General features: G+C 31.8%; 3 protein-coding genes across 3 annotated transcripts; all 3 read right to left on the bottom strand.

Annotated features, from left to right (window-relative positions):
- Nucleotides 1–49: 49 nt before the first annotated feature.
- On the bottom strand, nt 50–2,706 carry LOC140985396 (pectinesterase 2-like). The gene is made up of 2 exons (XM_073453251.1): nt 1,809–2,706; nt 50–967 (listed from the first exon to the last, which is right to left on the bottom strand). The coding sequence occupies exons 1-2, from the start codon at nt 2,689–2,691 to the stop codon at nt 279–281; spliced, it is 1,572 nt and encodes a 523-aa protein (XP_073309352.1). The 5' UTR covers nt 2,692–2,706; the 3' UTR covers nt 50–278.
- Nucleotides 2,707–12,408: 9,702 nt separating this feature from the next.
- Nucleotides 12,409–14,622, bottom strand: LOC140985122 (methylsterol monooxygenase 1-1-like). The gene is made up of 5 exons (XM_073452877.1): nt 14,174–14,622; nt 13,652–13,974; nt 13,304–13,451; nt 13,162–13,197; nt 12,409–12,707 (listed from the first exon to the last, which is right to left on the bottom strand). The coding sequence occupies exons 1-5, from the start codon at nt 14,501–14,503 to the stop codon at nt 12,681–12,683; spliced, it is 864 nt and encodes a 287-aa protein (XP_073308978.1). The 5' UTR covers nt 14,504–14,622; the 3' UTR covers nt 12,409–12,680.
- A 5,979-nt stretch (nt 14,623–20,601) lies between these two features.
- LOC140983769 (proteasome subunit beta type-1-like) lies at nt 20,602–24,518 on the bottom strand. Its single transcript, XM_073450901.1, has 7 exons — nt 24,318–24,518; nt 24,127–24,234; nt 22,943–23,024; nt 21,732–21,861; nt 21,498–21,640; nt 21,324–21,410; nt 20,602–20,942 (listed from the first exon to the last, which is right to left on the bottom strand). The coding sequence occupies exons 1-7, from the start codon at nt 24,362–24,364 to the stop codon at nt 20,868–20,870; spliced, it is 672 nt and encodes a 223-aa protein (XP_073307002.1). The 5' UTR covers nt 24,365–24,518; the 3' UTR covers nt 20,602–20,867.
- Between the last annotated feature and the right edge of the window lie 1,234 nt (nt 24,519–25,752).

The following is a 25,752-nucleotide window of genomic DNA, read 5'->3' as shown; positions in this document are numbered from 1 at the left end:
TAAAAAAAAAAAAAAACCAGAAATTAATTATATGAATAAACAAACACAATTAAACAACATTATATTAAATTGTATTATCTTATTACACAACTCGAGGATTTACAAGAGTCAAATATATTAGGGTACAATTGCCAACAAACTCCTGTAAAATAAAGAATCGGAGAAATAAAATGCCGTGTCCACACTATTTTATTTTTCTTCTTCCCTATATACTAGATAGATACACAAACAATTTAAGGCAAATAACCCAAACACAAACCAAGAAATATGATAAATATTTAAAGACCAGAAGTGAATGGCACATTAGTCCCCGGTAACCAAGAACTCCCGGCAATAAAATTCCCGACGGTAAATTTTGATGCCTCAGTTGCACTAGTAATCACGCGATAACCCTTCCATGCGACCCGATTCGCAGTGGAAGAACCAGGACCGGTATTATCATACTCCCCGTAATACAAAGTATCCAACGCGAAGTTCCCGCTCCATGGCATCCAACCTGCCGGATTGATCAAACTATCCAAGAAGGTCTTCATGAACACCGTGCGAGAGTATTTCTGCCACGGACGTCCCAAATACGTCTTTACGGAGCCTTGAACCGGTTTAAGATCTGAAGCAGCCGTGACCCGACAATTATGGATGGATATCCCGGTGTTTTGGTTCGGGTCGGTCCGACCTTGAGCCGTTAGGGTATTTGTCTTGTTTGGGGGGTTTCTTGGGTATATGTTGCAGTTTTGTAATACCACGGCTGCATTACCAAATATGAAATCCACTGTGCCATATATGTCGCATTCTTTATAAAATTGTCTTTCGGAATGAACATAGAGCGTGTCTTGGTAGCCCTCGAAACTGCATTGATAGAATACAGAGAGATCTGACCCAGAACGCAGGGCGACCGCCTGGTGGTTGCCGGCTCCTGCGGTGTTTCTAAAGGTGATTCCTCGAGCAATAAATCCATCACCAGTGACAGCTGCAGATGAATATATCATAAAATATTAGAATTAAATCAATTAATAAAACTCTAATTATCTAATTTCCTAGCTAGTTCGAAGGTAGTTATATTATTTTACATTAAATATTAAAGTCAAGATTCATAAATTTGATTTTCCAAATGAGTTTAACAATGGATATTGATGGAGTATATTGGTTAACTTGTGCATATTATAATATTGGTCTTTTACTTGGGCAATGCTTTTGTCAACATTTTAACGATTCCAAATTCGAAGTCGGATATTGTCACATTTTTTAAAAAATTCTGTCTGCATCAGTACTTTTAAATCTATATCTATAAATTAAAGTCAATGCATGTAAACGTTGTCACATTCTTATTATATATACATCATATATATAATATTTGCCATCCATTTCCACGGATAAGCCAACCTGCAGGGCATGCATTTCCTTCCAATTTAAAATGTTTCTAAAATTGAAGTGAAATATTTTTCAATACACATACACACACACACACACACAATATTCTTTCGCTTCTAAAATTTCAAAATCCTCCCTCGATAATATAAAATGTAGATAGTCATGTTACTTATATTTCCTTTAAAAATAATAAAGGAGAGGAGACGAAATTTTAATGATCAATGCTTATCATGTTCATCTAGATGAAAGAGATTTCTTCTTTCTTATAATTTAAACGATTAACAAATTTTGTCAACCATTTTTTCTTGACCAAGAAATTAAAGATCAGTGCTTCTCAAGAAATGTATACTGGTAGTATTAAATTTTCACCAGTAATTAATTAATATCAATAAAAAAAATCATATGATTGAATGGGATGAAAACTTAGTTATTGAACTTACCAACGGTGGCCGAGTTGAAGGTGGTGCTCCCTCCTCCAACGCTCTTACTTCCAGTAATGATCGTCTTCCCTATCCCATCCCCTAGCAACATAATGTTCTTCAGTTTATTTCCAATATTCACATTTTCTGTATAAGTACCTTGCTTCACATGTATCACATATCTTCCACTTCCGGACCGTTTCCCGGCCGCAGAAATAGCCTCACTCACGGTCTTGTAGTTGCCGGAACCATCCTGAGCGACCACGATATTTGCCGTCGGGTTTGATGCCTGTAGCAACTTCCGGTCACCAGTCCTCAACCATTTCGGGAACCCTTCTTTATAATCCGGCTTCTGAAACCCTCCGCCGATATTATGCAAGGCTAGTGCGTTGCTGAGTAGCATGCTAACGTTGTTTGACATCATAGGAAAAACATAATCGGCGAGACCAAAGTCTACGAACCCCATTCGACACGTCTCGAGATTCGTCATGGCCGTGCTGAGCCAAGTGCGGGAATCATCAGGAGAACATTTCACGTTTGGATCAACGGTTTGGTTGATTTTAAGTATCGTGCTCTCGTACAGTTCTACACAGTCGGCCCAAGCAGCCTTTTCACGCTCGTTACGGCACTTTGGACCGAGGGGTAGTAGGTTGTTGTGCGCAAGGGAGCAGCGGTCTAGGGCGAGTTCTTTCGACAATTTGAAGAAGTCGGATTCGGATTTGATGGTTTTGTACTTGGGGTTGTGTGACATGAAGTACTCACAGGGTTGCGGATATGGTGTTTGGCTGCACCAAGATTTGCGTACAGAATTAGGATCGATAGAAGTGGATGATGAAACGAAGATAGAGATAAGAAGAATGGAGAATAGGGTTTTTGATGCCATTGCTAGATATATTTTGTTCATATTTGTTCCATTAATGGTTGGTATATATAGGGAGGAGGGATAGAAGAATTTTGAAGTCGTTGGTATTGGATAAATGATTTTTTCCCCTCTTACATGGTAAATAACACATACTTTGACGAGAATAACAAATTAATTCGAGTTTTTATTTTGGTATATATGATTAAAAATATATAAATTTCTTAAAATATATTGAGTTGTACAATATGAAAATAAATCATAATATTTACTTACGTAAAAACGAAAAATATCCCACCAGACTCGGGAAAAAAAATCCTCAGCAATATTTTCTGCAATAATTTTTATAACATTGCTACTTGTAGATTATTAGTGTGACAAATTTATAATTATGATACAGTTAGAAAAACAGTTGAAATTTGATACACATAACACAAATTATTAGTGTAACAGAGAATATTCTAGAAAATGTTTTTTTCCTCAAGAATCCACTTTTTTTTTTTAATCAAATTGTTTGTTTATAAAAACTTTAATCCAGTTTTTGTTAAATCAACATTATTTTTAAAAGGAACATATAAAATTTATTTCTAGGTTTGGTTTAAAGAAAAAAAAAGTTTTCTAATTCCTTTTAATTTATCGATTCTATTATATTTGGTTTATGTCTAAATTTTCAAGACTTATTCCTCAAAGTACAAAACCAACGTGTAAAGTATGTTAATTCATGAGTCGTTCTTGTTGTTCTCGTCTGTTTTAATCTGCATAGACTATGGATTTTATCATGCAATTGGGCAGCCAAAATGTTATCACGTAATAATTTGTATTAGAGTTGACTTGAAAAAAAAAATTATAAGGAAAAGGCATGCATCAACGAAACGCGCATTTGAAATATTCATTCATATATATATACTGATTATTTAATTAATAACAAGTGTGCTAAAATTATTTTGAGTCCAATAAAATAGCTCTATCTCAAACAGGTGAAAGTCCAAGAGTTCAAAACGCAAAACAATTTATATATATCAAAATAAGTAATTGAAATATATTTTCGTGCCAATTATTTAGCATTAATCCGTTAATTTTAATTAATAGTGATGGACATATTGTTCTTTTGTTGAACACACAAATATATATACATATATGCTATCAGGATATCCGAGTTGGTAGAGTAATTGAACGTTTAACTATTGATCCTGGGTTCAATTTTCCCTATTTTCGAGCGAGTCTGATATATAACTATTTCTTCAAGGAAAACGGAGAATTTTTATGGAATCGGTATTCAATTTGTATACGTACTCCAACTAATTTATTCTTAAATTCTTCGCTAGATCGACTATGGATTTATGACAATTATAAACATAGAATCATCTTATTTATTAGTTTAATTCGTCCCTATACAACTTTGTTTGTCAAAAAATGCGAAACAACGGGAAAAAATACATATTTAAGAAGAACGACTCCCCACACTCCGTTACTGTTCAATTAATTCTAGATCCCTAGCTCACCCTATAAATTTTGCTTATAGTATTATATTAATCTCTAATTATTATTATTATTTTTTGTCTAGTTTGGGGAAATAGATTATGACATGTCGTGTATGTATATACATATATATGTATGTATGTAAATTAATTAATTAGCTCACCTATTCGAGACTTTTATAATTTGACTTATGCAACAAACCCATAGAATAGAAGTTAAAATTAGGTCTCATTAATTGTGAGTCCCGCAGCATATTGCATACTTTTTCACCAAAAAAAAAAAAAAAAAAGTAGCCTCCCTTTGAATTTTAAAGACCATTAATGTTTGTGAATAATACGCAATTCCATTGATTTATAAAGTTAAAGAAATAACTTATATATAGAATGCATATGTAAAATATTGTTTTGTCTCTTTTGAAAGTGACAAGAAAATTGAGCAAGATGGACAGCACTTAGTCATAGTTTGGTACACTGGATAAGGGAGTGATTGATTAATAATCCCCATTATCCCACATTTAGTACCTTTTAGAAAGCTCATGGGCCCGTGATAAATAATTTTATACAATGATAAAATATCCCTTATATTAGGTGTGATAATTTTAATTTAATGATAAAATACACCACAAACGTAATATCCTATAATTATGAACTCAAGAAACAACTTTGAAATTATAAAATTTATTATGATAAGGTTAATTTTGTCATTACAATATAATATATAAATTTAATCACTCTTATTAAAATCATACCAAACATTAAATATAATATCTTATATCTTATTTATTCTTAACTTATCCTTATATTATATATCACATGTTTGATGTGTATCAAATGTCTATGCCTATGTTTTGAACTTAATTATTTTAGAGGGTATAACGGGATACCAAGTCCAGCCACGAGCCATCTTTTTGAGCTATTTTCTCGCTCGTTTTGAACTTAATTATTTTAGAAAAATGAAATTTTATATAAAATTTCGGGATATATATGTACACACACATTTTCATCTTCCCATTACAGAAAGTATATATCCTTGGGTTTTAAAAATATATAAATCTATCCTTGGCCTTGCCTAATTTAATTGAGGATTACGAGAATCGTAAAATTATTCATCAACTGTGAGTAGTTAAATTTTAGTTTTAGATGTCTTCATTTCTTATAATGTGTTAAAACTTTAATATAAGTCACATGTAGCTCAATAGAGAGAATCTTTGTTTCACAAGCATCAACTTATAAGTTCAATTCTTACATGAGTTTTTTTTCCTATTTATTTTTTTAATCGTATATTAAAATTGCAGAGTAGTCTCTCGTTATTTCTTATAATTACATTGATCATCATTTAAATATAAACCAAATGAATTATAAAAAATATTGTACAAGAACACAACGCGTATATCAGTGCACCAGTATACAGGAAAAGAACAATAACTTTTGGTTTTACTGTCTGGAGGGGAGTTGAATTTCAAAATGGAAAACAAACAAAGTGAATCTTTTGCTTCTTCTTTTATTTATTTAAAATAATAAAAATGAAAATAACAGTATTTATATGTCAAATTAAAATATGAAATACTTAAGATTAACAAATTATTATTATTTATTTCAGATTCGTGGTATTCATATATATATATTGGAATACTTCTCTCTGTCCTCCAGTTAAAAAGCTTTTGGCGACTGAGATTACATTGACTCAGTCTTATTTTTCTATTTGAGTTTATTATTCTTGCCTTACGAAATAGACGCGAAAAGTCAAAAGCCAATGGCTTCATTATGATACGACATTTGAATATTACTTTCCATTTTTAAAAACTTGGATAATTACAGTAGTTTGTTTTGTTTGTACTAATTATAGCCCTCAAATTTTAAATCGTGTCACAATTTTATGTTAGTTCATCGTTAAGAGTTAACGACCAATACACGTGAATACCACTCGACTTCATTCTTTGCTCTCCAATTGAACAATGATCATCATCCATATTTTCGTAATTTTACTCATAAATTGAACACCAAAGTTTGGGATACCGAACAACGAGATAAAGTTAATTAAGGATTATAGATGTTGATTGTTTCCCTTTGAGGTGTTTTGTACGACTGTTTAATTGAATTTAGTATTACTTTTTATTGTAATTATCGGTAGGGTTGAACCTGTCTCACAGATAAAGATTCGTGATACTGTCTCACAAGATACTTACTATATGATCTATTGTCTGCCATAATCAAATTTTGAAGATTCAAAATCAGATTAGATAGAGACGAAATATAGTTTAATTTTGTGAAATCGGATAATCTAACTATCCAAGGCTCACGAAATTTACTACAATTTCCTCAAAGAAGATTTGTCATTCGATGTGGATTATTTAAGAATCAATGTGCGACTATTTCATATAAAACAATTCCAAACTACTATTACCATCCAATCAAAATATTGCGAATATAACGCCTATACTAGTTAATATTTAATATATATTCAAAAGTCTTATTCTTGCTACAAAATATTATTGTATATATGTAACGCCTGAGTACTAGTTGATATTCAAAAGTCTTTTTCTAGTATTATATATCCTTCGACTTCCTAAGCTTCCAAGTAACATCTGTTGGTTAATTTGAGGCTTATAATTTTGAAGGTTTGGCCTTCTTTTAAAATCAAAATTTGTCTGTCTGAATATTAAGAAAGAGTGAAAATTTGACTTGCAAGGCAGGTATGATTTTGTAAAATATTGATCAGTTACGCTATCGTAAGATTTACTCGAGGTATCTGAACAAATTTGACCCACTGTGTAAAAAGGGATTTTTTTTTCTGGGATTGTATTTTTTGATCATGTATATTTGTTTATTTGATATTTTGGTTATCTATGTTGTCAAATTTCAGCTTTAATCCACTAATGCTGTTTCTTTTTGGTTATTTTAGTCTTTTTTATTACCTTACGTTAATGTGGATTCAATGTAGTAGTGACATGTATAATATCATATCAACATTCTCAATGAATAAGGATTAAAATTTGGAAAAAATGAAAGATACATTATTCATATTGTAATAAGGATAAAATCACGATTAAGCAAATATATAAGATAAAAAATGTATATAAGAGTGTTAATTTGTTTCAAAGAAGTCTTTTTAATTTGATTAAATATAATGGGAAAAAAAACTGTAATTTTGAAGGAAAAAAATTATATACGTAGTTTTGATATGTTTTTCACTCAACGTGCCTACTAATATGGTGTCACTCATTTATTGAATGTACAATTTAAATATGTTTTATCACATCCAATTGATTAGTGACACTTTATTGNTTTGTACAAATATAAGAAACTTGCTCAAAAACCAAAAAATATATTCTTTGCCGAAAACCCAATAAATGATTGTAAATTTTCTAATAAATGAGTAAATATGATATGAAAATTAGTAAATAAAGTACAAATTAGATTATTTTTTATATTTTTCATAAATAAAATATCAAATTAGGCACACAAACTCATATAAGACGGTCTCACGGATCAATTTTGTGAAACAGATATTCTATATGAGTCATCAACGAAAAAATATTATTTTTTATGCCAAATATATTAATTTTTATTGTAAATATGAACATGATTAATCCGTGTCACGAATAAAGATCCGTGAGACCGTGTTATGAAAGACCTACTCCAACATAGATTATTAGGCTTAAAAAATTTGTGGCTGAGTTTTTGTTGTTGTTGATTTTCTGAAAATATATATTTGATTGTATGGGGGCATATTTATAACAAACCACTTGAATGCCGAGATGAGATAATAATTTATAATACACATTTCAGCCCATCCTGGGCCGGAAATGAATTGGATCGAATTTGGCCCACTTTAGAAATCCCACCCTTCCGAAATATGTTTTTTTTCCCCTTCAAATGTGGTTTGTTATATATCTCTATCGTTATTCGATCTAGTCTTAAATTTGAAATCTTAGGGTTTTATGAGTTATTAACCATCGGCCTTCCAAAATAAATTTTGTGTCACAGTTTCCTCCTCGGGGTCCCATATTTTTCACTTAAACAAAATTTAGATTATTTCAAGATATAAATATAATTTAGATTTGATTTTTTACATGCAACATTCTAGAAGAACAAGAAATTAGAAATATCATAAAAGCTACTATGAAATCGTCTTATCAATCAATTTTATGAGTCAGATCTCGGACATGACCCTATCCGACTCAAGAAAATATATTATTTTTTATGTGAAAAGTTTTACTTTTTACTGTAGGTATGAACCGGTTGATCCATATCACGGATATAGATCTGTGAACCCGTCTCGCATAAGACATACTCTAGAAATGTAGTACTATATCATTCTTTTTTTTTTTTATTACTCATGACCTTCTCATGTAAATAAACACATAGTCTAATACATATGTAATAATGATTAAAATCCACGTGGGGCATATAAATACATAGTTTTGAGCGTGATATAAAAACTTCATATTTGAAGATATCATACATCAAATTAAAATATTAATCAAACAAAAATTAAAGAATTAAACTCCTCTATTCAATTCATACAATATTCCATGCATGATAACATAAGGTCCTTGAACCCCCGAACTATCTCGTGTTATAAAGTACAAGAAACCAACGAAACTAATGACATTTTATTTCTGAAAAGAAGAATTCATTTAAGGTTGTTGCATCTGCAGCCACCGTCGAAAATGTCAGTTGCATTAGTGTGTTGTAAATTTCCCACCAATATTTTTTCGGTTGAGTCAGTTGCATTGAGTTTGTCTAGTGTAGTTTACCAAAGTGATGTAAGAACAAATTAAGTCGAAAGTTTATCTAGTGCCTACTCGACATATCGAAAAAAAATTCAAAGAAACCAAAATTTGTACTCATAATTGTAGTCTCATCTATGCTTGAACTTGAAGTCAACAAGGAAAAAAAGTATTGCCAAAATTTCAAGGAAATAAAAAACAAAAGAGAGAGTGGAAATGTAAAGAAGTGGAATAGTATAGGGACTAATATGCAGTAACCGTTGGAGCAAAACATGCTTCCCCAAAAACATAACGGCCTTTTCCCCTTCAAAAACGCGCTACTTTCCTCGATCCGTCTCTCTTTCGCTGACGCATCTCTTTCCATCCAGGAAACAGGACATTTTCCAGAATTCGAATCTCAGATTTCATCTCCGGCACCTGAGAGTGGCCAGCCATATAGAATGTCATTTTCGGATTCCGAAACGTCCTCCCACGGCGGAGAGTATAAGATTTTCTGCCAAATTAGCCGCGATCGTAAGCCCCTCCCTTGTTCTTTCATATTTGAACTAGATTTTTGCTCTGCATTCATTGATGTATATCTAAATTATGATGTCGGGTGTTGCTATGACTTATGTCCACGTTTTTTTAAAACTTTGTCAGCGTATTTACTTTGTATGTTTTGGTATGCGACAACCTTTGGAGTCCTAAAATACGGTCAAATGGATGAGATTTCTGTTTATAAGACGTCACCATTCAGTTTTGGCTGGCTAAAGCAGTTTTGATCACGAGAAGCTTTAAACAGATGAAAATCGCATCAGTGGGTACCGATTTAGCCAGAAAAAGGGTTGAAATGATTGCAGATTATAATTTTGAATGTTTATTTGCAAGCTGACGCTTTATCTAATCTTCAAGAGCATGACTGCGTGGGAGTGATGAAAAATTATGATTCAGAAGGTTACATGAGATTCGTTAGTATCATAATTGATACTTTTGGTCTAAATCTTTGTAGGTTTATGGTATGAAATGCTCCAAACATCAAAATCTGGAGATTCGAGATCATCATGAAAGGTATGTTTTATCTTACAGCACGTTACATTTCTTTTGGAGGAAATTATTTAATCCGCATTTCATGCTAAGATACTTTTAATTATGTCACTCTGTCAGTACTCTTACTTATTGTAACTCATTTACAGAGACTAATAAAAAGCCATTTTATGCGTAACTGGTTTAAGAGAACTAAAACTCATGAATAATCTGCATAATTTGAAGTTAACGAGCTTCTAATTAAGCTAAATTCCAGGGGAACCCCAAATATGTTGCGCAGGGACATTGCTTAGTCTGTGATTTGTTTCTTTGATCAGAGTGGCTTGAATTAACGTAGGGGAAATATAATTTCTTCCTCCTATATTTTTTCCTTGTCTACTGACCGTTGTTTCTTGCTTAACTGTATCACCCTATAAATTGAAATGAATTACAAAATTCTGTCAATGAAATTTCTCAAGCTTGTTTGGAATGTTACTTTCGCAAAGTACATTATGATTTGATCAAAAAAGTGGATGCATCCAAAATTTTATCAGTTTGTACTCTTGTTTCACATAATGGAAACCTGTATTCACGAAACTGAAAATCTTAGAGGTCCCAAACATGATCACTTACGAAATCAACATTTCACTGTGTGAGTGCTAAATTTTTTTTACTATTATCTTCTTTTATTTTGCTTTTTAAGATGCTCAACCTAAATACGTACGGGATTGTGTTCAGTTACTCATCATGGATAAAGTTACAGTAAAAGTGATGTCACACTCATGCAAAATGGCAGATATCACAGACCAAGGAGTTTCATGTAAGCATTTATACATTTTTTTGTATATAAAATACCCTTCTCAAAGATTCACTTTTATCTAGTATGGCATTTTTATTTTCTAGGGCTTTTCTTCTTCATCTATGTATTTTAAGTTCTTTCACCACAAAGTTTCACTACTCTTTTTTCTTAATATAAGTATGAATTTCTAACTTTTACTTTTATAAAGAATTTTTCTCATACTAGTTCATATATGTAAATTGGTTGGCCAATCTACAGTGGCTTAGCTCTCTTCTATTATATTTATGGTTATATGTTTCGTTATATTTCAGTTACTCGAAAACTTCATTACCAGTGTTCAAGTTCTTATCATTACAATTTTATGTACTCATTTCACTTTATCATAGGTAGAAGACCTTTATAGACGGCGACAACCCTTGCCTTCAATGGATGCCATATATTTCATTCAACCTTCAAAGGAAAGGTATGCTTCTCTTTTAATTATTTTCTTCTTTCACATGCATTACTTTTATATGAATGAAAAACTGATTATACTTGTTTCATCATACTATCTTATAGAATTTTAGGATAACTTTAAATTGTTCACTGAAAATTACAGTAATTTAAAATCATGTTACCAACATTCACATGCTACTTTTTGAGACTTCGCTACATCTTTGTCTCGTATATTAGTTTGTCTTTCATATGCTATCCAGTTGGCACTAACCTGATCTCATCAAGGTATTGATTTGAGCCTTAGAAATGTCATCTGCAACTTATTTAAATTTTGAAATACTTAGATTTGTAATTCTAAAATATTTTGTCTCTTGTTATTCTGCAGAAACTTAAACTCTTGTCAGAAAAGGAACTTTCTGTAGATGACATTAGACTTTGAAGGGTCGTAAGGCACTTGCAAGATATATTTTCCACGAAGAGCAGCAGGTTCATGAGTTCATCCCATTTTGAACTATTACCATGGCATTTCAAACCAACACTTAACCTTCGCCTATATTGACTCGAAAGTGAGGATCACGTGCCATATAGAGCTGCGAGTATTCATGTTCTCTCGTTCCGTGAATTTGTTACACCTAACTTGTTCTGACAACAAATGTTTATGATGCAGTCTGTACATGAAATAGCCAAATGTTGGATCCATGCATGAGTGTTTTTTAATGTTCCTGCTCAACATGTTTTGTTAGGAGAAGTGCTAACGGGTTATTGACATTTGGAATTGAATTTGCATTTCTAAACTGATTTTCTATCCAAAATTGATGTAAATATTAGTTTTTCTTTCAACTGAAAATATTATTTATCTCCGCAATATCTATCAAGAGTTTAGAACACTTTTATATTTCACGTATGTAAGAAAGTGTGAATATTCAATACATGTAGACAACTCCCTAACGCAAGACAGTTCAAAGGAGAAAAGATTGTCTGAGTCTATATACACAACTTCTAACGATTTAATTCAGTTGAACATCTAAAATATTAAAAATCGATGATTTGGGAAGATAAATCTTTATTTTGAAAATGTTGAATGTTAACGCTACTACACTAGTTAAGTAAACTAAACGTCTTCCACCCTAAACTTTGTGGTATATTATTTTATTACTAATTTTTTTTTGAAACATATTTTATTACTAATAAATATGCCGATGTGGTGATTGTAGAGTTAATGCATTTATCAGTTAATGTCTCTATATTTCATACTTGAGTCGGATTATTAAAATAATATAGATTAAATGCAAAAATAGTGAGATATATATATATATAAAAAAAAAAGTACATCATTTTAATATAATAATAGCTAAAACAGTAACGTTAGTAGGGGTGAAATTTCCAACCCAAGTGCTCCAGAAAAAAGGACTACAATAACTAGGTACACGTGACGAGTACAGAGACCACAAATTGTTTCCAACAATAAAATCTACTAAACTAAACTCCAAGAATTTCTCTTTTGAACAGAACACTCCTTATCTGTCCTATGATCCACAAAACTATGCGTCAATGCCAATCTTTGATCACTTTTTCTTAGTTTTCGGCTCATTCTTGCCTTTGTTTCTCCCTTGTCTGACAAAATTCAAATGTCATTGTTAGAAGAAAATTCTGGAGTTTTCATGCAAGAAAAATCACATGATACAATGTATTTATTTGCCTAGCTAGTGTAATAAGATAAGATAAATCACAAAATTGCATGCATCATTCAACATTACTACTATGTATCATACTCTATATGTGGTAAAAAAAATTCAAGATTAATTATTTTATTTAGAAACTCACGATCGAGTATAAGTTCAAAAGACAGTTTTCTGTTGTTTATGTTCGTTTATATTTATATATTATAGTTAAGGTTCTGCCAATCCCTCCGCAATATTTCGGCGGTGTTTTTTCTTTTTTTACAAAAAAAAAAAAATCAAAATTAAACTATATAATATTTTTTTTTATTAAACTCGTTTATAAAGATAAGTTCGGAGCCCTGTTATTTATCTGTAACGTCAACTAGTAATGGACGTGTTGCTTATACCTTTTGAAAAGCTTCCTTCTGCATATACCGATAGCCCTGGATTACAAGTTAACAACTTCATCAGTAAAGGACATGTGAAACAAAAATTGGCAAGGTGTTCAAATCACATAGGACGAAACAATATGATAATTTTCTCACAAACCTTGTTGGTTCCATAGATATGATCACAATATGTGAATACTGATGCGAAATTGCTCTGGCTTTTCCCTCCCACGTAGTGATGGTAATCATGGAAAGCTGCTCCTCCATAAAAGGGAATGTATTTTAAAGGGCTCCAAGGGAAATCATACCTGAAAAACAAGAACACGAGCATTTCACTGAGTTATTGGGTACCTAATGTCTGATCTTAGGATCGAGTGTCTGCTGCTATTGCTGATAGTAAATGTGCAGTTTTAATGAACTGATCATCCCAACAAGAAAATTATACATGGAACTTGATGTGGAATCAAAATTTATGTTCATTGTAAGTACGTTTTTTATATTTTCATACCCACAGTGAGTCTCAATGGCTTCCATCTGCCTCAGAATCATCCAAAGCCAGAAAGTGACCATGTGTCCTGGAACAAGTAATGGACCAAGAAATGAAGCTAAGCCAAGAATGATGATTTCAGCCCAATGTGCATAAGGTGCTGCAAATCCAATTGGAGCCACGTATTCGTGGTGCACTCGGTGGATTTTGTCGTAGCCCCATTTGCAGTGAAGCGATCTGTGCAGCCAATAGTTTGCATAGTCCTCAACAACAAAGTATACCAGAATCTGCAAGAATATCTCTGTGCCGGATGGCAATGGCAAACTAGTCTTTATTCCAATCCACTGCAAGGGCATTGATGATGCTCAATTTTTAGAAGAAAGGCCGTTTATTTAAGAGTGAATTTTTTTTTTTATCATTATTGAATTATATTACAAATAGTGGATTGAGAACAGAAAGCAAAACAAAGAAGGACAAAGAAGATGAGAAAATAGACCAGTGTATATCCAATCTTGAAGCACGTCTGATCAAAAATTAAAATACCTCGATAACTGGGAAAGAAAAGAATTGCAGAGGCCCCACAGCAAGGACAAACGTCCTCAAAACTTTCCCGTAACAATCCAACATATTTGACAGGGAGTTCTTGACCTTCGGCTGAATCTTGAACCTGTCGATTTTCTCCGAACGCACCAGCTCTACAATCACGTAAGGCAACGGCAGCAACGTGTAGAAAACGAACAAGAAAATTGTGTTGTGGCAATACAGAAAGTTATCAGATTTCTGGTGAGAGTATTTGAACCATAATGTCTCGGCAAACGTCAGGTTTCTCCCAAGAGAAACCTCTGCTTCTTGAAGGGTTTGAAATGGCAACATTCTTGTTCTTAACTACGTGTTTAATTTCTTTGTTGTTTTTGGTGTACGTATTGGATCTCTCTATACGTGTGTATATAGAGAGAAAAAGGAGAGAAGGTGATGTGTTGCAGAAAGAACAAGAAGAAGGAATGGAGAGAAATGAAGAAAAATATGTTATTCATCGTTCGGTCCCGAGACTGGTGATGGAGAGAAAAAGATGGCATACATTTTTAGGCGCCATTAGTATTCTAGACTCAAATTACATGAAATTAAGAAGATATAAGTATTTTATAAAATCTCTCTAAATCAATAATATTGGCATTATGAAATTTTAATAATTTATAGAAATATTAATTAATTTATACTAATGTATTATTTTAAGAGTATTTTTTATTTTTGAATATAAATTTAACGCAAAACTCTTATGAGACCGTCTTACAAGTCAATTTTATGAAACAAATATCTTATCTGCCTCAATTTATGAAAAAATATTAATTTCTAGGCCAAAAATATTACTTTTGGCTCCAAATATGGATCAAGTCGACTCATCTCTCGAATATAAATCTACGAGACCGTCTCACATAAGACATAATCTAAATTTAGTTGAACAAGAAATCAATATGTTTCACCAACGTCTATATCATATTTTTTAGTGAATGAGCAAGTACAATGCAAAATAATAGAACATATATTTAAATTGATTAAAAAAAACAAATACAATAGAATGTCTTTAAAAATTAAAATATAACCCAAATAAAAATAAATAAACTGGATAAAAACAATTATCAAAATTCAAAACCAATTTAATAAATTCTAATTTACTTGAGCACAACAAGCCACTCATAAAAAAATTACATTTGTAGTATGCTGTATTTTTTTCCTTCTAAACATCAAACAAAAAATTTGTAGTAAAAAGAAACAAATATTTTAACATATACAAGATTATTTTGAAAAATATTTTAAAAGAAGAGTTTTTTTTTTGCAAGATGGAGAATTTTTAACGAGAGTTGAGTTAGAGTAAATGACGGACGGGTTCTTAATTGAGTATATTGTTTGCGGATTATTATAATCTAAGTTAAATATTATGGCAAAATTAAGGTTTGGTTGAGGTGTTTGATGTGATTCTTGACAAAAATATAATTGCATCATGTATTAAAAAAATTGATTACCCTAGGCTTGGACTATGTTTTTTTCAATTTTTTATTTTCACTTATTTAATTACACAAATGTTGTGATTAACATCCTATGTTATACCTCACACAAAAACTCATGTGAGAAGGTCTCACGGGTCAATTTTGTGAAACAGATATTCTATATGGGTCATCCACCGAGAAGTATTACTTTTTATGTCAAATATATTAATTTTTATTGTAAATATAGACAGGAGTGATCCGTCTCACGAATAAATATCCGTGAGACCGTCTTATGAAAGACCTACTCTATCCCTCATGTGATACAAAAATCCTAAGTTTGATATGAGATCTTGAAACTCAATTGTAATAAAACACGTCTTCTAACTTTTAAAAAAATGTAATTAATGCATACCCAACTGGCTTCCTTTAACATAGAAAAGAACTTTAATGATAAAATTGTGGGAAAAACTCCAATTTGATATCTAATGTTTATCTCAAACCCCAATTTGATCCATGTTATCACTATCTAGTCCTTATTCTTTCAAATCATGCTCAATTTGGTCCTTCACGTTAAAAAACTTGACAAATTGCCCAAAATAACCTTGTTTTATAAAAATATAAAAAAAAAAACCATAAAACTGATATTAGAGCCTTGGTTGAACATTTTCAATATATTATATTATTAGTATTGTGTAACTTAATTGTATGAGAAAGAGATATTTCTCAAAATCATAAATATTGATGATACCAAAATTTTACCTATTTTAAGAGGCATCGGATCTAAACATATGTTCAAGATTTCTTATTTTCAAATTTTATTCTAGTGTTTTGGAATATTTAAAATAAAGAGATCTAACTAAGATTAGATATAAAAAACAATTAGGAATGAATCATATTACTAAGGAAAAATATGATTCAAAATACTATATTCCTATAAATAGTTCCATATTCCTCTAAACATTTGGGAGATCTTAGAAAAATACAAAATATAATACAAAATTATGACAAAAATTATATTATGTACCACAAAAAATTGAAGAAATCATCGAAAAACAAAAATAAATTCTTGAAACGTTTAAGGATATTCAAACAAGAATCCAAAACCTATGACGACCCAGTTATAGTCAAAAGAAAATTGGAGAAATGTTATCATCATCTTTTGATACAGAACCATTATTACATCAAAAAGGAGAAATCCATCGTGGTGCAAAAATTCTAACCGATGAAGAAAAAATTATCACTTTTATAAAAAAAAATGTCTCAATGTCATATATCTAAAAATGAACACAACTGAACAAGAGACAATTTCAAAATTTCTTAGGAGTTGTTAACTTTTCTAAAATGTCCATCAAAATCTAGCTAACCACAAAAAAGTGTGCAGTCCATTTGAAGAAATATGCAATATTCATGTGAATAGAATAACACACTAAGGGACTTAGCCAATTGAAACATATTTGAAAAAATCTTCAAAAAAAAGTTATATCTCAAGATGAAGATAATATGATATTATACACAAAGTCCATTGATCATTGGTGTACAACAGTTCTTACGAAGCTCACACCAGAAAGAGAAAAACCATACAGATAGTGGAGTGGACTATTATCAAACGCAAAGGTCATAAGATGACAAATCAACGAAAATGAATTATATGCTGTAAAAATATCTTTTGAAAAATCCATTTGCTAAGAAAATTAACTTTGAAAGTTGATAATACACGGGTTAAAACTTTCTTGAAAAATAAAATTGAATCTAAATATGAGAAGGCAATATTATTAAGATGACAAACTTTATGTCAAAATTATATTTTTGATATTGTTACGATTAAATCTCATGGAAATATTCTTGCAAATTTTCTAACAAGAGATGGGCAGTGATGTTGATGTCCTTATGAAAATGCCGAGGCGTTTAAGATTTTTAAATAACACCTTAAAATACTTCAAAACGAGTTCAACAAACTTGCCATAAATCCAGAAGTTGCAGGTAGGCTACAAAAAGTTGATAAGAATATTGGCTCTGATTGAATTACAAATTGTTTACAGGCTTACACTCAGTTGTTGTCTGTATTGCAAAAGTCTATCTTTTAACTATTGAGAAACCATTAGCTTCTCAAGAAGAAATGTTTCGACTACATGGCTCTATACGTGGAGCAAGGGATTCAAGTATCCTAGCACAAGTGTTAAGTCAGTATCATTATTAGATGGCTCTGCAATGGAGTGGAATACTCTCAAATGTAGAGGCAACACGGTGACAGATCAACGAAAATGAATTTTATGCATTAAAAATAGCTTTTAAAAAAATATCCATTGTTTTTACTTGATAAGAAATTTACTTTGAAAGTTGACAATACACATGTTAAAGTTTTTTTGAAAAATAAAATTGAATCGAGAATGCTAGATTTTAGATTATTAAGATGACAAGTTATATATCAAAATTATAATTTTGATATTGTTATGATTAAATCTCGTAAAAATATTTATTGCAAATTTTCTAACTAGAGACGGTCATCGCTAATTTTGATGTCTTCATAAAAATATAGAGGCATTTAAGATTTTTAGAGAACGCCTTAAAAAAATTTCAAAACGAGTTCAACAAGCTTGCCATAAATCCAGAAGTTGCAGGTAGGCTACAAAAGGTTGATAAGAATATTGTCTCTAGGTAGGCTACAAAAGGTTGATAAGAATATTGTCTCTGATAGAATTACATGTTTATAGGCTTACACTCAGTTGTTGTCTGTATTGCAAAAGTCTATCATCCAGACTATTAAAAAACCATTAGCTTCTCAAAAAGGAGAATTTAGAGTATATGGTTCTATACCTTGAGCAAGAGATTCAAGTACCCTTAACACAAATGTTAAGTCGAGATCATTCTTATACAAATCGGCTCGAGCAAAATTTGAGACTCAGTATCTTTATCTCGAGTCATCAAGTCAATCATCTACTTCGTATAATGAAGAGGAAAAGATCAACATCAGATCTCAAACTGACAAAGGTAAATATAAGGTTGATACTAACGAATTTACAATTTCTCCATTTCAAATATATCAAAAAACTTGGGAGAAGTTGAAAATCATAGAAAAATTAATCTGGGCTATTGGAATGGTGGATGTATCATGAAAATATCCAAGACTTTGGATGAAACCTCATGATCATCCCAAAAATGTCAAAGCTATGGTATGAATTTGAGGCTCTTATCTTGATCTATACCACATCATCAAATTTTTTGGAAATATCTTTACTGCCAAGATGGATCGAGGAAGTTGTATATGAAACATCGGCAAAATAATGACTATTTGTTCAGTTGAGACATTCTATAGATCTACTTTTTCAATGGTGCACCAAAATCAAATGAGAAAGGCTCACATAAGACTTTCTATTTTATCAAAGCTCAAGAGGTCAGAGATCAATGCCCAGAAATCTATCAAAAGTCCTCTTACAGATGAAACACCCTTTGTTTCCAACCTAAGTGAAGATGACATATCCACCAAAAGAACATGGGGATTATGAGTCTGTCTCACTAATACAGACAAAGTCAAGTTTTCATTTAAATTTTATCAAAATTCAGTTAACGGGTCTTTCTTATTAAATACAATGAAAAAACAATAAACATGCGATAATTGACTCAACCACCACAAAAAGACAAGACCACTAACTAGTGGAAGACATGACTACCCACTACAGGATGTTGTCAGCCAATAATGCAAAAAGTTATCTACAATTCTGAAGTCCGAATTTCAAATCTGAAAGAGGCTTATGTAAATATCAAGGCAAAAGGAAGTTGAGAGCGTCGATCATCGTCTTCAATTTTCTTTCAAATAAATATTGTAATATTATATTTTCTTTCAGTTTATATGTTGTATTTTCAGTTACAATTAGTAACTAAGCAAGTTATCTTCTCTTCTATATGAGGTTATTAATGTAATGATATTTTATATATCTGAATAAAAGCATCATATTTTTGCCCTCATGTTATGCTTATTTCAAATTAAAACTATTATTTTACGTCTTAAGGTAAGAAACAAAACAATATTGTGCAAGGTATTGTTGAAGGAATATATGACAGAAACTGTCGATTGCGACTGTGTGGTTAAGCTATGAGAAATTTTCTGTAAAATTCGACAAACACGATCCGACGACATTTTGGTCAAAAGGTATGATGTTTAATTAATTTTACAGAAACATGGTGAGCTAAAAAAATAAATAAATAACAAAATCAAGGACAAAATGGGAATTTGAACTAAATTGGGTAAAAATCTAAAAAAAATATTTTAGTTAACTAAGAACTAAATACAAAATTTATAATAAGCCAAAACATGATTAAATAAGGATTTTCCCATAAAATTGTTATAGAAACTATTGGCCTTGCGATGGAGACATAAGGTGTCACTCTAAATGGATGTTTGGCTTCCCTTCCATCAAGAATCGGGACAACGATCAGTGGCCAATAAACTTTTCTATTTTTCCAAAAAATTTCAAGCTTTGTAAGTCATAAAAATATTTTTTTACAAAAAATTATAAAATGTTTAAAATTTTTTTTTAAAAAAATAAATAGCTTAGAAAACTATTCTATATAAAAATGTTTCAGATTGAAAATTGAAAATGTATTTGGATAAATATTTTTAAAAACAAAATATTCTATAAAAAATTCCTTTTAATTCTCGTTTAAACGACGTTTTTATATTTTAAGAACATCAAAAAATACATCTCGATTATTCTTTAAAAAATATACTTTATTCTTTAAAAAATATACTTGGAAAACACTTTTTAAAATATTTTTCAAAAACGTTTTAAAATTTTTTTATCCAAACACATACTTTAAAATTTTCAATTATAATACATTAAAAATGTTTTTAAAGCATTTGTTCAAACGGAACCTAAGTGACCTAGCGAAAGCCAAATGAAACGGATTTTCAAGTTCATGGCGCAAATAAAATCAACAAACCAAATTTTTTCAGGAGAACAGATAAGTCAAGATCCTGTTGCGCAGGACTCGTTGTAAATAGTGCAGTACAAATTCCCAATAAGAATGTGGGTGCCAATCAGCAGTTATCACATGTACCTCGGATTAAAAGTTCAACCACAAATTAATGCAAATACAGCAACAGTTCATTAAAGGCCCAATTCATTGAGGCAAGAAGAACATACAGAATCCAAGAAAGCGTAAGCAATGACCACCCTCCTCAAGTGAGGGCATCCCAAGCATTTTCAACCTCCCGTTTCAGGTACAGCATGGACGCCAGTAACAGAAATCTGGACTTAATCTTTCCTGAGTTCCAAGTATTCACGCCGTATGCCTGCAGCATTTAAAATGACTATTTCCAGCTTGTCTCCCTGCAACACCACATTAGCAAGTTCAGAAGAGCGGGGGAAAAGTTAATCCTCGTTTGTAGTGTATTGACAACAAATGAACATTGGAAATCCTTTAGCATGAAGCTCATAGTCCTGAAAAGAATTGATAATCCCTACTAAAATTGGTAAATAGATTCACATGATAACAGAAAAGCCACTTCCAACTACCTTCCAAGCATCGAAGTAACTTTCTATCCCTGAAAAATTAATTTGTTTACTGGGTCGTCTAAATTTGATTCACTGTTTACTGCACAACATAATCCTCCGTTTGTATTATTGATGAATAAAGAATGTGCAGCAAAATTCACTCATTGATCCTATTTACAAAGCATATCAGTGACAGAGCAATGGAAACAAGCTTACCGTATATATGTCCCTCTCTGTTGCTGATGCAAAACAAGTTTTCACCAAGTCAATGGCTTCGGACTCTGAAAGGGGAGTAACCGCATCCTGTAGTAACCATGTGGTTTTTAATTTGAAGATAAAGAAGAAAAAGGTACATAAGAATGCTGAAAGAGACTGTTATCAAAATCACACCTTTGCTGGTAATAAAAGAGGACTGGGAGACTTCAGTTGGTTGTCCAGAAATGGTGTTATAAGGGTAGAACCAGAACCTTGGGAACTGTATCCGACCCTTTCGTAAGATCCAACAGCATCATACGTAAAGACACAGCCCTTACCTTCAGGATTTTAGGAAGATCAAAAGAAACGGACATTGAATCAGTATAAAGATTGAGATAATGACCCAATTGACATAAGATTAAGACTAACCTTCATGGTCAAGGCCACCCAAGACATTGAAAGCATAGTACGGGAAGAAACGTTTGTAGTACAGGGTATTAGAGAGCAACTGAGCCATTGCAGGGCAGCTCATTTGCTTGTTATGTTGGTGCTGATAGATCTATAAGTCAAATAACGATTATAAAATTATGTGAATGAATCCAAACAAACATTAGTTCAAAGATATCTGTCCAAACATTCTGTTAAATGACATCAAACTCAACTTTATAAGAAAGTTCAAATTTACTTCTCCAACCATGCATAACATCTCACCATGCCCCCATAGTTAAGACACAAACTTTTGCCCTCTTTGGGAGATGGCCAGAGATTGTTGTGCTTTGTCATTACCCAGTTTGAGTGTTCTAAATGGCGGTCGAGGTGGCCGCCTAGACACGGTAGGCGGCCCTCAAGCGCCGCCTATGCATGAGGCGGGTGTTTTATGCGACCCAAGCTATACGGCGTTGGGGAGGCGAGTCGAGGCGGCGAGCAGGCGGGCTAGGCGAGATTTTTAAATAGTAGTTAACAATTTTAAAAACCTAGTCAAAAATTTTAAAAACTGAGTCAAAGTCAACTAAGTTTAAAAATCGAAACCCTAGTACACCTCAATTTCTTTATTTTATTTTTGGTTTTCACTCTCAACTCTCAAGTCTCAACCACCACACACAGCCCGCCGCCGCAGCAGCCGATCGCTGCCAGCAGTCAGAATATTTAGGTTAAGCATTGCATATTTATTATTTATCATACTTTTTTAATAATATGCAATTCCTGACTTAAATATTCTGTTTAGTCTACTACTTGTTCTAATGACGGATAATTGATTGAAACTTTGAAATTTAAACTTAGTTTTTGGTAAAAGTAATTATATTATTTTGTTAGCATAATAGCATTAATATGATGATGAATCTTTATTAATTGCACATTATCTAGATGATATTATATTGTATGGAGCTTTTTTGTGTTTAAACATGATTTAATTGCACATTTTACATAAAAAATGATGACTATTTGTGATTATATTGTATGATTATTTATGATTATTATTTGTGATTATATTGTATGATTATTTATGATTATCTATAAAAATTACTCCCGCCATTTACAACCTTGCCCAGTTTATTACTTGCTAAATGTACCTCAACACGTTATCCAGGAATTAACAATAAATTCAAATTTTAAACATACAAAACAATTCAATAACTCACCAGGTGTCTAGCTTCCAAGACCTTTTGCAGAGCTCTGACATCTGCTTGAAAGCCAGAAGAGGCCATCAAAGATTTGTCTGCCCTACATGGTAAGAAACCAAAAAAAACTTCACAGGAGAAGTAAAATACAAACAGCTTTGCGAGCATCAATGAGGAAAAAAAACGAAATGTAAGCATTGTGATCACCATGTGTTGATAAATATAAGAAAGTTATATATGATATCCTACTGAAGTAAAAAGTAAAAGAAACACTCTCCGCATTTAGGTGAGGAACAATTATTCCATCATGAAATCTCCTTGTGAAAGCTCCATGATAATGGAATTAAACAGAGATTAAATGGCTAGTACTTGCCTACTTGGTCCATTGAATGTTAAATCATCATGTTTATACAAAGTCATTAAAAGCCCACAAGCTCTGTCAATAAAGGGCTGAGCCTCAGGTCCAGTCCTCCAATAAATCACGTGCTTCAGCCATGAAGCCCAGTCTACATGATGCACTGTTAAGGCTTCAAACACCATTTAAGTGAATGAAAAATGTTGAGATTATAAATCCGAGACAAAATGCTAGGTAAAAATAATTTATTCACTTAATAAATTTTCTTCAAATATTTAGATTACAGCAAATCATCCCCACTTAGGGATATCAATTCAGTAAATCGCAACCTTCACCTTGCGTTGTGTCCCTTGCACCACATTGCGCTCTCAGCTCTTAATTAATATGGTTTCATACAGGAAATAAATAGAAAGCCCCGCGAAGAGTATTTTCCATGTCTTTAAAAGAACAAACAGTAAGCATATGTGCATAATTAGTATCTAGTCTAGTTAAAACAAAACAAAAAAAAACTAGACTGTGTGCCCAGTGTGCTTCATCGGCATTCTTTGTAGCACAGAATTAACATTTTCTTACTGGTTATTTATTAATCTATCTTCAAACCCGGCCTAAGACATCTTGTAAACAAAATAATTCAGTAAAATTAACCTCACCAAATAAGCTTCGCAGTAAAAAATAATAATAATAAGCTTCATAATCAAGACTAAAACCTTCTAACAAACGGATCCAATAGAGCACAAAATACTTATATAAAAGTAAAAATCGGATCTTTTTACTACGAACTTCTATCATAACTTCTCAGTAAAAACAACCAAAGCCTCAAACAATTAAATAAGCAGTAAACTATACTCACAGCTGAATAATTTTGGAGTAATCGCGGGTAAGAATGTTGTAGCCAGTGGACATTCGAGTATCGGCCGCAATCACGCAGTAATCAGCACCGGCAATCGCAACACACGTCCTGTACAATGCAATCAAGATACACACAACATTAGCATTGAAATCAAAGGGTTTCTCCATAAATTGAAAAAGGATTTAACTCACCCTCCATTGTTGTCGTACGGAGACCAATTTGCTCTCTGCTTCGTCATGTCGATTTCGAAATAGTAAGAGAGACGCGAGAAAGAACGCGAAGATTGATGTTTTGAGCTATGGCGCCGCAATGTCTTTTTTCTCAAGAAAAGTAAATGGGCCTCGGTTGTTGGGCTCCAGAAAACTGATTTTCCTCTTGGTCTGAACTATTCGCAAAGCAAGTAAGCTTTGAATAGGTCTCTTGTGAGACGGCCTCAAAAATCTTTATCTATGAGACGGGTCAACCCTACCGATATTCACGATAAAAAATAATACTTTTAGCATAAAAAAGTAATACTTTTTCATGAATGACCTAAATAAGATATCCGTCTCATAAATACGATCCGTTCCATTTATCTCGTAAAATAGAATGAAAGTTCTCCTACCAAATAAAAACCACCTTGTATTTGCTTTAAAAATTCCCATGTCTTCTCTCCACTATTGCACCAAGTTATTGTTTTCCATAAAAATGTTTGATAGTCAAAAGTATTTTTTTTTCCTAATAATATATTACATTGTGTACACGCATTTTATGTGCTTATTATTCATTAGTATAAAATAAAATGAAAAGATGATTGATAACATGGTTTCAAACGTGGAACTTGCTGATTTAAAATTTTGAACCTTTAGTCAATTTTTAAATAATATACATTTCATGTACTTGATAATTATCAAATCATTTGTTAAATTTTACAAGAAACTTATATTAAAACATTTGTTAACACGTCTGTTTAAGACTAATTTTTATCATCAAAATCATAATTAATTATTTTTACTCGGAATGATGAATAATTTTNCATGTCGACCAACTGAGAAATTATCACGTGGGTTGCCACAGTATGGCATGAACATCATTATTATTATTTTAATGAAGTTTGAATATAACGATACGGCAAAAAAATCTCATGAGATCGAGAAATTAAGATAATGTTTCAAGAAAATATTTTTTTTAGACAAAAATTTCTGTGAGACGGTCTCACGGATCGTATTTTGTGAGAGGATCTTTTATTTGGGTCATCCATAAAAAAATATTACTTTTTATGCTAAAAGTATTACTTTTTATTGTGAATATCGATAGGGTTGACACGTCTCACAGATAAAGATTCGTGAGACCGTCTAACAAGATACCTGCTCTTTTTTTTATTGAGTTTTTTACGTTTTAGCTGTTGTTAGATCTAACCGGGTGAACTGGAAATAAATCGGGAATTACTGATTCTTGATCACGATGAACTGGAAAAACACACAACTTACTGTGGGTATCGAATAATTTGAAGCTTATTTTAATAAAAAAAAAAATCGAGACCCACATTTTTTTTCCAACTTTTATTCTATAATAATAATAATATATTGATTTTTATTTTTTTTTTACAATAAACTGTGTATCAAAAACTCATTACACATGTCATTT

This window comes from Primulina huaijiensis, chromosome 9 (genome assembly GCF_012295235.1).
Source record: "Primulina huaijiensis isolate GDHJ02 chromosome 9, ASM1229523v2, whole genome shotgun sequence".
Classification (NCBI taxonomy): Eukaryota; Viridiplantae; Streptophyta; class Magnoliopsida; order Lamiales; family Gesneriaceae; genus Primulina; species Primulina huaijiensis.
The sequence above is the reverse complement of the archived record's forward strand: the minus strand, read 5'-3'. Positions and strand labels throughout refer to the sequence as shown.